At 41.2% G+C, this 12,452-nt stretch overlaps 1 protein-coding gene across 13 annotated transcripts in view; it reads right to left on the minus strand.

The window, feature by feature from the left end:
* Positions 1-12,452, minus strand: part of tns1b (tensin 1b) — a 190,921-nt gene that overhangs the window by 48,116 nt on the left and 130,353 nt on the right. For 12 of the 13 annotated variants that reach the window (XM_039600127.1, XM_039600126.1, XM_031757388.2 and 9 more), the window contains 2 exons: positions 5,538-5,587; positions 169-340 (listed from right to left, as the gene is read on the minus strand). In XM_039600127.1, the coding sequence (XP_039456061.1) occupies positions 169-340; positions 5,538-5,587 (222 nt within the window). Of the gene's footprint in view, positions 1-168; positions 341-5,537; positions 5,588-9,637; positions 9,902-12,452 lie in introns of those variants that run through there. The other variant, XM_039600134.1, reaches the window with a different exon arrangement.

A 12,452-nucleotide genomic window follows, 5' to 3' on the forward strand; every position in this document is an offset into this window, starting at 1 on the left:
TAAAGATATGATTGACTCTTGATAGATAACAGATTAGCAACATGTAATATAAAGTATACAGATGCAGATGTTATATAAAAACTCTGTTAGGTGAATTTGTGGTTACACCTTAGGTAAATGAGCTGGTGATGACTTTTGAATAACTATTCGGTTTTTCTGAAACCCTACCAGGTAGTTGTTCCCGTGTTTTGATCGCAGCATGGAGGCCACCTCCCTCAGGTTGGCAGCGTAGCTCTGCTCCTCCACATTGCTGGGGAAGGAGACGGAGATGATCCGCTCTGTGATGTAGATCAGGTCCAGCTCGTAGCTCTCCTCCAGGGCCTGCAGCAGACTCGCACTCCTGCAGAGAAAAAGACAAGAAATAATTCTGACTGTCAGCTGATAGAAAAACCAATGCAGGTCACCGGACTGCAAAAGATAGCTTTAATACCCCGAAGTAATGCAGCACATGTGATTTATACACTGCAGCTGAATGGCTTTAACCAAAGACTGCCAAAAGGATGAAAGCTGGTCAATTTTAATTAGGTAGCAGTTTTTGTTTAATTTATACAGATACTGGATACACATCTGTCCCGTTCATGCTATATGGGCAGAGAGGGCTGCTTTACTAAAGATGGTAGCAGTCCCAGTTTGTTTTAGGCAATAAGATTATCATGGACACAGTCATTTCTTACAGAGAAATGCCACAAGACACGTCTTCTTCTGATGTAATTTCAAGTTTGTACTTTAACTTCACATTTTCAGAGTCACATATTTGGAGCCCAAGGCAATAAAAAAAAATATTGTGGCTTCATACATCATCTGTAAACTGAATGTCCGCAGTGTTGCAAACAACATTTCAGAATTACTAGAACACAACATTCTTTCTTCAAGTCAACATGGAACAAATATCCTAATATGGAGAAGGCAATGCACCATATAAATACCAAATCCACAATGACATCACTAAATCTCAGCAGGGTTCATGCTCTCCCTGCTGCATTAAACACAAGTCATGTTCTTAGACTCTGTCTGCAAAGAAAAGCAAACGAGGAGAAGGTGACGCATCCGATGAACACACCGGGGGGCTGCGGGATATGTGGACCACGCAAACTGATGATCAGTGATGAGCAAAAGTGTTTTGGTTGTTGCTCTGCTGACTCTTTTTTTCCCCTCATTTGGTCAGATTAGATCTAAAAGGAAGAGATTAAGGAAGCCCAGATGAAAGGGATGTCAGAATTCCCTGATTGATTTGTAATTTACTCTCAGGCTCTTGAGAAAATGAGAACAGGTGTTGCTCTTTGACTTTTCCAGATGTCTAAACAACACTGAGATTTGGTTAAAAAGCGAAGGAGCAAAAAAGTAATTTTTTCAGTAATCTGAGGAGATTAGCAGAAAAAGATGTGCTTTTACAGCTAAATATTGGAGAAAAGTAAATTTAAGACCAACATGCAGCACTCAATGAGTCGTGCTTACATGAAAGAAAAATGTGGCATCAACTTGCTTTTATGCTTTAAAAAAAGTTATCTGTGTGGCTGGAGTGGCTCTCAACCAAATTAAATGCCATTTGTATTAGTGGATGGTTTACTAACTTTTGAACCATATTTAGTCTTTTTTTTATCCCTCTTTTCAATGTTTGCTAAAAGATGACTTTTACTTTACAAATCCTTCTTTTTAAAGGTCAGGACTGATCAGATTTACCCCATAAACAGCATCCTTGTAATTATTTTTGTGTACAGCACTTTGTTTCTGCTGCGTCTGTTTTTAAAATGTTTACTAAATAATTTTGGGATAGTATGATACTGTATGATACCAATGGACGTCTGGTGCTTGGGCTTCTCCCCAAATGTGCTGCCCACAGTGTGTTTATAAGAGTCTTTAGAGTGTAAAATATATTTCATTGTGACTTTTACATTTCTCACTCATATTGCTCTGAAGAAGTACTTGAAAAAAATGTTCTTGTCTTTATTGATTTGTGACATTTTTCTGTCAAACTCACTTTTGGGATTTTTACTTCACGTGCCAAAGAGCTGTTGCAACGAGCATTGTGAGGTAAGTGCAAGCACACTTTTTAATGTTTAGTTTAGTTCTGTGTGTGTGTGTGTGTGTGTGTGTGTGTGTGTGTGTGCGTTTCTCCCACCATTTGCACATAATTCCTGAAATCTCTCTTGGAAATTAAAAAAAAGAAGATTCACCTAATTAGAAACACATGAACAATGTACTGTACCAGATATTCATCTGCAGTCCCTAGAGGAGTCCATGAATGACATGCAGATAAAAGATAGCAATCAATGTCATAAATCTAAAACTGACACATAAAAAGGATGTATACAATAAAACACCTTAACAGAAAAAAAAATGAAAAAGAAGAAGGGTGGATGGGAGAAAAACACAGTTGTCTGGTGATTTTGCAATATGCCACACCCCTTAACTCTAGGGGACCACTTTTATTTGTGATGTGATTGCACAGGTTGCGCGGTGGGAGGCAATCTGTCTGCAAACAATCACAGACTGACTCCATTCACTCTCAGACAAATTTGCAAAGGTTTGCAATTAACTGCCGTCTAATTATTAAACATAGATCGCCAACACATTGCAATCAGAGTTGATCTGAAATTTGTTAATTGATATATTCTGTTGTATTGCCAAATATTTGCCAAAAAGATTGTTGATCAGGTTTTGTGGGTTTTTATTAGACAGATCATCACATGCAAGATTTATGCAATATTGCTGTGAATATATGCAAGTTACATTTTTTTCTAATTTCCTTGCAGATGTCTGGATTTGGTTTAGTTATATGGGCTGAAGTCATTTTGCAGGCTGAGATGTAGAGCCGTACAGGCGTCCTCTGCGACTCGCCGTCTCACTAGCAATAAACAGACCTCAACTGATCAAGCCTCTTTCCGACTTTTTGCTTTGCAAAAAAATATCAACCATAAAGAGGCCATAAAGAAGTGAAGTGGGTGAAGTGAAGGTGGGGAGTGAGTTGAAGAGGTTGCACGAGAGGTGTCTGGAGCCAGACTGCAGCATATTTCCCACATTTGTCAGCTGTGAGTAGCCCCTGAGGAAATTGCTCATATGTCTGGGAGAGGGGATCGCTCCAGCTTTACTGTTCAAATACTGTAACCTGCTCTTTTCTGTACATCTGGAGCCACTCAAAACATGCTTACTGGAAATTATTCATCACTTCAGATAAAAGAAATTGATATGTCGCACATGTCTCTACTGTGCTGAGACAGAAGTCTTATCAAGTTTTTGAAAATATTTCTTTAAACCTGCATCTCCTCTTTCCCACCATTTCCTTTCCCCTCTCTTGCATCTCCTTGTGTATGCCTCTCACCTCTGAGTGCAGTCAAAGCCAATATACTGTAGACCTGTGGTTTGGTCCCATTCCAGATTCACCAGCATGTGTTGACCGGCTGAGTGCCAACCTGCTTCTCATCAGCTGAAGAGATTAAGCGATTGCTCCTTTTCTGCATACCGCATTTGACGAATGACGCATTATCTCTGCATGCTCAATTTCAGTGCTGCAGTGATCTCGTTTGTCAATTCGGACAAACACTGAACCTTTTTTTTTCTTAAATCAAGAAACCTTAGACATTTAACTGTTAAAAAAAAAATCCCCCAAGATATCTGCAATAAAAGTCAACAACCAGGATTTCCATGGTTTCTTCCATTCAAAATACGGAGCAATATTTGACTTAGCTTATAATCATACTTGTCATACTTCCTGATGGGTATAAACATATTACCACATATTTTCTCATGACCCAAAAGGTCAGTTGGCTCGTCCAAGTTAAACTCGCTACTTAGACTGATTTGACCTTTTCTATTATTAATATTTTGAGTTTCTTAAGCAAACGACTTAACACCATGCTTTTCACCTCTATATGTTAAATATTATATAAACGCGATGCAGAAGGAATAGTTCACAATGACAAATTTTAATATAAGACCGTCAAGCTCCCAGGGATTTAAGCCCATTTGAGCTTGTTTTGTTTTTCCAGTGACAGGCAACTATTTTCAGGAGAAACTTATTGTATATTCCCTTTCCAGCACCAAACAGTAAACAGATAAAGGTAATGGATATTATTTACCAGTTAAATATTTCAATGCTTCCCTAGAAGGTGATGAAGACAAAAACAGAGCTGAAAATGGTTACATTTGTATACCTATACCGATAAACCATCGTAAATCCCAAAAAGTTGATTCCGGTTATCTGGACGTAGCATCTTCAGTCTCTGAAGAATTCACTTGGATGAGTGACGAAACATTTCTCCCACTCAAAATGGTACATCCAGATGAACAGAATCAACTTTATGGGATTTACCGGATTTATCCTAACCGGGATGATTCAGCATGGATCAAGACAAACCATCTGAAAGTTAGGTAGTTTGTTTTCTTTTGCTCTCATTTGAAGCAAATGTTCAAACTCAGTGCTTCTTTTTTGCAAGTAGCATGTCTAAAAGTTTTCAGTTGATAGAGCTGTGCACCACATTTCAGAATCAGAGAACTTATGTAATAATATCTGCAATGTTGCATGACCACAGCTGTCAAATTAACCTGTCACTGTAGATGTGTTATGATATGTTTTGTTTACCACAAGTGAGAATTGTGGTTTTCTTTAGCTTTGATTTAAAAAAAAAAAAAAGAATTCAAAACATGTTGTCTATACTACCTAGTTATTTAAACTAAGTAGGTAGGTAGTATTACCCAAGTACTTTTATTTGTAGGCTTAGAGGACGGCGTAGCAACACAAACCTCCACATAAATAACAAGTGTGATCATAGGAATGTACCAAACCTGTCTGAACCCAGAGTTTGACTGGATTAGTTAATTTAGCGGGAGGATTACATCAGACAACTGTCAATGATTCTGATGTTAGGCGCTTAAAAATGTTTTCCTTTATATGGTTGGAAATCAGGTGTAATCCTCTCAGTAAATGAACTCACACATTCTCTGCATGGGCTGTTAAACATGCTGATGTTCCAGATGTTGAAGTGTTTTTATTACCTCGTATCATCTAAGTGAATTGCTGCGAGGGAGCCAAACTGTCATTCAAGCTTCACACAGCACACAGTTGTGTTGTGCCATCAAGTCTGACACATTAATTACACAACTGACAACATGTGTGACTCCCTGAGGACCGAGGCTGACACCAGATATCTTTATGTCCAACAACACATCGAGCGGTCCAGTTCAACAGCGGGGCATGTTGCTTTTACAGAGTCCCCTGGTAAAAATCGGCCAATATCACGTTACATCTAAACTTTTCATTTTCAGATTCCTCACATTATCAAGCAGGATGCAGACAACGCACAGAGCTAAGCCTGATATTTGTTTCACCCCCCCCCCCCATTATAAATCTGCACTTTTGCTGGAAGCAGGGGAGATCATTTTCTAAAATAATTAAACAAACGCAGCCCGATAATCCAAATGAAGCCTTTTATGGGAAACGTGGAGAGAGGGGAGGAAACGGCAGGGAAGAGGAGAGGAAAAGTAGGAAAACTCAAAACTGATGAGGAGGAGGACAGGAGACAAGACAGAAGGGAAGCTACCTTGATGGTCTGCGCCGTGACTCCATGCTCTTTGAGGATTTTGTTGAGCCCTGCAAATCACAAAGAAAAACTTTATTAGTATTCTTTGCATGCACACAAAGATGTTTCTCAACAAGCTGTTAAAAACATTCATACACCAAATAAGGAAATCAGTTAAAGAGACATTCCAGTTATTAAAATGACTGCTTCACAGTCATCCATGTAACCAGCTCAGCCTTGCTGGTAAATTTGAATCATCTGAAATTTGGAAAATAATGCAGCCTTTGATTTTACAGATTACAGTAGAGCATAAATGTTAATCATAATTATTGTAGCTGTAGCAGAATCACAGACTGGTTAGGGAGGTCCGTGGGGTGCATCTCAGTGAGAAACAGAAGAATGCTGCACACTCAACAACTTGTCAATCTAACTAAAGCACTACCTACTTCACCCTCTTATTTTCCTCTAATAGAGACCATAATTTACAAAATAAGCATTATGTTGTACTGAGTAAGACTTGAAACTAGTGGTTGAGGTCATAAACTCATCAGTAAAGTGTTTACTGTGGTCAGCAATCAAGAGAGTCGAGCATAATTTTCCTCTACACTTTTATATGACCAAACATTTGATTTGCAAGCACAGGAGTCTCTCCCTAATGGCTTTTAAAAAAGTGTGTTTTTTAAGACCTGGATATATATATACCTTATATTTAGAGACAGTGTGTGATATCTGGACTTAATTTCTTTATTATTTAAAAGAAAATTGATGCTCGATGTAATTTACAGATGTGTTATGACATCATTTGTCCTGAAAGCATCATTTACACTCCCCTCAGCGCAGTCCGCAGCACTTGTAACACGTGCAGCAACACAACTATTTGTGGAAACCGAGGAAAGAATGACTACATCACTTCCCCTTTTAATATAATTTCAACAGACCGCATGTTGATCTTTAAAGAAAACAACCCTGAAAATCCAGAATCAGCCAATCACTGTGGAGTAGCTGAGGTAATGATACTGACAGAAAACTCGGACGACCTTCACCTCGACACGGCAGATCTTCTTACTGCTCAAATAAGACTGTAAACGCGTGCTCGAGCCAGCTGTCTCCAGTCCTGTGATGTTATGCTGTCTAACAGGCAGTTAGAGTTTGAAATTGTTTTCATCCCTTTAGAGAATAAACACTCTGAAAGACAAAGATCTGATCACTGCTGCAGAGTGTGTATTATACCTTAGGAAGGGAAGGAGGGGGGAGTCTCTTATATCAAGCTGTGTAGCGCCATGTGAGAACGGCTTCACATGGCACCTTCACAGAGCAAAGCAGAGGAAGTGTGGCTGAAAGTGACCGGCTGTGTTTGGCTCTACTAAGCCTGGCCCGCCTCCCCCCCCCCCCACTCAGACCAGCTTGAGGAGGTGGGTCAGAGGGCACGTGGACTTATTCACTCTCCTGTGATGTTTGGGTCACATGTACACAGGAAGGGGCTGTTATCCGTCATCATCCATTATATCAGATTGGCTGGCTAACCATCAGTGTCAAGAGCACCACTGACCTCCCTGTATGAGCACTAGTCTGCTCTGCTCTCCTAACAGCCGTCTGTCTCTGAGTGAAGAACTGACACTCTGTTAGAAATGTGAAACCTTTTCTCAAGTTTCATATAATGGTCTAAAAAGTTTCTAAAAGGGAGACTCAGGTGATGATTGTGCTTGTCTGTTTATGATTTTTTTTTTAAAGAAAATCTTTATGAAAAAGTATCCTGAGCCAAGATGGTACAGGGAACAGATGGAAACTCCATACAGAGGACATTCTTTCTATTCTGTTCGATGAAGTTTTATTTATATAGCGCCAAATCACAACAACAGTCACCTCAAGGTGCTTTATATTGTAAGGTAAGACCCCACAATAATACAAAGAAACCCCAACAATCAAACAGCTGCCTATGAGCAAGCACTTTGCTGACAGTGGGAAGGAAAAACTCCCTTTTAACAGGACGGACCCTCCAGCAGGATTAGGCTCAGGGTTGGCGGCCATCTATAAGGCAACAGCTAACCACTGAGCCACCATATCAGATATGTCAATAGTCAGGGCTAAGCATGACCTTTTGCTCCATTTTTCCATTACTACACCTTCTGCTGATGCACAAATACTACACACCAGTAGAATTAAAAACAACAGGCTCATAAAAATACACATTTAAGAAAATTAAAAAGTAGCACTAAATAAGACCAATGGTAGAAAAACTGAACACAACAGATAACTTCACTTTCAGAGATACTGGTTCCCCCTCATAGCAGCTTCCACGTCCCCGTACCAGGGCATTTAACCGGGAAATTGCATTTTTATCACTGTGGAAGGCTTTCACTAGATCAACTGGTGATAAATGACATTAAAGCAGCTGTGGGGAGGTTATTTAACTCTGGTCCAGCATTAAAACCTCCTAAATTCTTGGGAAATAAAAGTCGAAATGTTGAAATGCCAGATAATAACTGTAACTGTAAGGTTTTTACAGTTACAGTTATTATCTGGCATTTCAACATCCCACAGCATCAAATACCAACGTTCTGCCAGAAGTGGCTTGCATCCTTCGAGCCTGAATATACCAGCTGCAGCAATATTATACACAAAGGGAAAAAGTCCCCTTTGAAAGCAAAGACACGCCTCTGCAGTGTCCTTAAAAAATTATGCTTACCGAGTTCATTTTAACAAGACAACCTTTACGAGCATTCAGATGTGATGAGTTGGGAGTGAGATCCGTCTCTATATTGCCACAACCTGGTGTGTTACATCACCAACACTAAAAGGCCAAGCAACTTTGACAAAACAACGTTATTGGACACCCCAAGACAGAGTTTAACCATTATTTGCTGAATCTGGAAATTCTAACAAATATCTGTATTAATTATGACATTTTCTGGGGGGCCGTGAATGCGTACGCGTACATAGGCACAAACACAAACATATGAGACAATGGGGTATTTTCCCAGAACGGCCCGTTTGTTTTGATAAATGCTTTGCCTCCCTCCCCTCGATTCTACAGCCCAAATGTTCACATGAGTCAGTTGCCCAGCTGAGGTGACACAAAGCAAATCCACCCCCCACCCCCCCATTCTGTCTGCACTTTGGACTAAGTGCTTCAACATGTTGCAAGGGGCTCCAAAGCGCAGCGAGTCACCAGAGGAGGACAGAGATGAATGAGTGAGAAACGACCCAAAAGACAGGGTTCAAAGACAGACGCAGAGCGTGAAGAGGGCTGAGTGTTTGTGCCGAGCGGTGCTGAGGGAGTTTACCGCGCATCAGGGTCAGGAAAAGCCCAAGCGTTTCTTGAGGTAAAGGGACGCCAACATGGGACACGGAGCCACCAGCATGCAAGCGAAAAAGTCTTAATTAGAGACTGCCAGAGAGCTGTCGTTTATATTGTGCTGCAAAGACGGCGGTTAATTCATAGTTTTTGCTTCAAATTAGTCTGAATTGTTGTGCAAAGGATTTTATGAGCCACGAGATTTAAGTTAAACTGCAACCATCTGGGAGAGTAAAGGCGCTGCATTGAAGCCAGGGTCAGCAATAAGACAATAACTTTCACTGTGGTCACATTGATGTTTCTGCCTCTGAAAAACTCAAAGACATCATGATGTGTGACGAGTTCATGAATGGAGGGTCTGCAGGAGCACATTGGAGTAGCTTAACAGAATGAAAGAAGAAAAGAATCTTAACAAGCAACAGTTTCCCAAAGTTAAAGACATTAAGCTCCTAAACACGACACAATCCGCATCCCATCTCCTTTGGGAACTTCCATCAGGGAGGAGGGGGAAGAGGCAAGGTAGTGGGTAAAGAGGAGGAGGAGGAGGAGGTGGGAATTGGAGTGGGGGGTCCTCCAGGCCTGTTTCCAGATGAAAAACATCTGGGGAGGTTGACTTTACAAGCAGGCCATACAAATTAACCATCTGAGAAAGAGTGAGGCAGTAAGGGATGAAGGGGGGAGGGAGGGAAAAGACGTTGGGGGCTGGTAAAAGTCTGCGAAGGAGACGAAAAACTTTCTATGACAAAAAAAAACATCGAGCGTGGAAAGAGAAGAAGCAACAAGAGCCACTTTTAGCCAAATCCATCTATCATCCATCGCATCCTACCTTCCTGAAAAGGTAGCCCGTACTCCATCGCCATGCCCCCCTCAGAGAGGAGAGTCGCCTCCTAAAAGACCCTCCTCGGTTCATCTCTGGAGAGCTCCCGCTGCCTGTCCCTGCTCTCTGTGTCCGGCAGTGAACTTCCCTCTAAGAAACCTCTCCCTTTTCTCTGACAGCAAAGGAGCAGAAGAAGAAGAAGGAGAGCAAAAAAAAAAAAAAGGGCTCTATTTTGGGCCGTTGCCTGCAGCGGGCCACTACATGCTCGAGGTCGGGGCAGACTCCTCCACAGAGCTCCTCGTCCCGTTCTTTCTGTCCTCTGTGTGCTCTCCCTTCCCTCGCTTTCTCTGCCGTTGGCCACCCTCCCCCCTCCGCCTCCCACCACGTTATCTCTCTCTCCCCCCCGCATTCAACTTTTCCCTCCCTCGCTCGCTCGCTCCCATGTCTCTTTCTCATCTTTGCATGGATCTAAATTGCTAAGCCTTTCCGTCTCTTTAGCCAAACATGTGGGAACTGATGCATGTTTGTAGACATAAACACACACAAGTCAGCTGAGTGGAGCTGCTCACTGCTGCACGTCCTAAGTCATAACCATGCAAATGTAACCACGTGCCTTTTTTGTGTCATCTTCTCAACTTTCTCACACGAAAAGCTGAAGATCGAAGGCAGGGGGATCTGTCGGGGAAGTGAAATCAGAAAAAGGGGGAAGTAAAATGATGCAGCTTAAATTCTTAATACTGATTAAAGAAAAACAGCTGATATGTTCATAGCAGAAAAAGAAAAACAAAGCTCAAGCAGAAACTGATGCAGGTCTTGTAGTCACAAGATAAATCTCTGTGATGCTCCGAGGCGATGAGGCGTGGCCAAACATCCGCCACACGTCACCGTGTAACCACACAGCAAATGCCCATGACAAGACAGCAGCAGCTGCACTTGCACACAGACACTCGAGCACATACAGTCTACACTGTACAGACGTGATCATACAGTAAGCATAAAACACAAACTCGTCTAATCACACACTTACGCCAAGGGTGTGATTCAGACTTTGGCCCTCGTTTAAGGTGCTGACCAAACTGTGCCGGACTGGGAAAAACTCACAAGACTTTTAAAAGACTGTCTCAAGCGACTGTGCTGCAGAAAAAACCTGAGGGATAACATAGGAAACGCCAATATAAGCAGCCACACGCACCATTCCCAAAAAGGCACACAGCTCTGTTTGTGTGTATTTTTGGTCCTTGTGGGGAAAGCGGGCACTCGGCTTTGGGTGGCAACTCTAAATTGGTTACTCGATCCTTCCTTTCTCAGACAAAATACAACTCGCAGGAAGTCGTGTTGCAGATAAATAGTGCCCAGCGAGTCCAAAGCAAACATGTACCGCCCTTATTTTTGACTGCTTTGTCAGAACATCGAAATTTATTTTTCTCAAGGAGTTGGCAAAAAGAACCAACAATCATATCAACTCTTCTGAAACTCTAACAATGACAAAAAAAAAAAAAAAATTGTTTAAAATACATTACTACCAAATGCTACCTGTGGAGTCTGGGCTGAAAACCAACATGTCCAAATACTCCAGCAACTCAGCAGTGACAGACAGAAATGCAAGGTTTAAAAATACTAGAAGTTGTTCATATCTGCTAATGTAGCTGCAGCACTGAGCCCAGTGTTGCATGAATGCATAGACATTAGATGGTCATGCCTCAAAACTTCCATCCAGTGCACACACTGAGCCCCCAGACAGGATGTTTGTGTCAAACAGTGTATGCAATGAAAATTGAGGGTCTCCTTGTTTCACACATGTCCTTACTGATTCATATTTAGCGCTTAGAGGGGGTGAAGGAGGCATAAGTCACACTTTTGTTGTTAAGTTGTGACCATTTATCTCATTAACCCTGTAAGCCAGAGTCTAACATCTCATGTGTAAATGAACCATGCCAGCACCTTGCATAAAACAATGCAAGCTACAGCTCCACACTTGATACTCAAGACAATTTATTAAACAGATAATAATATTTATCTGATCCACAACTCATTTTAAAAACTCACTTTAGCTGCAGATGCTTCAGTTACATTTTAAAGGAGTTTATACTACAATAAACAGACTAAACCTTTTTAAAAATAGTTAGCGGGCCACGCAGCTGCCTGTGCTGGGCTTATCTCGCTCACGTAAGCTGAACATCACTCAGATGTTGTAGTGGAGATGAAGGACACCAGAATTCACGTGCCACAGACATTTGTCTTTTCGCTAAACACAACCACAATTTTTCCCCCAAATATTTCCATGTCATGTTACCATCTAGCTTTACTCCAGAATATTTCCGATGCAAATATTGAACTTTGTAACCTGCATCATAAATTTTAATATAAATCGACTAATATTCGATGGTGCAGTATTATCGATAAAGCTACAACGCAATATAATAAGATTTTAAAATCATCTACAGCAGGGGTCCCCAATCCCAGTCCACGAGGGCCAGTGTCCCTGCAGCTTTTAGATGTGTCCTTGATCCATCACAGCTGATTTAAATGGATAAATTACTTTCTTAACATGTCTTGAACTTCTCCAGAGGCCTGGTAATGAGCTAATCATTTGATTCAGGTGTGTTGACCCGGGGTGAGATCTAAAACCTGCAGGGACACCGGCCCTCGTGGACTGGGATTGGGGACCCCTGATCTACAGCTTCAAGATTAAATTGATTAAACACATTAAATCAGCAATTATGATTCAATAAAAGCACGGACGTGAGTCAGAAGAAAGTACTTTTACTTTACATACTTTAAGCATAATTTGAAGCTCAAACTTGTACCATTCAGTAGAATTAAG

This window comes from Oreochromis aureus, linkage group 16 (genome assembly GCF_013358895.1).
Source record: "Oreochromis aureus strain Israel breed Guangdong linkage group 16, ZZ_aureus, whole genome shotgun sequence".
In the NCBI taxonomy this organism is placed as follows: Eukaryota; Metazoa; Chordata; class Actinopteri; order Cichliformes; family Cichlidae; genus Oreochromis; species Oreochromis aureus.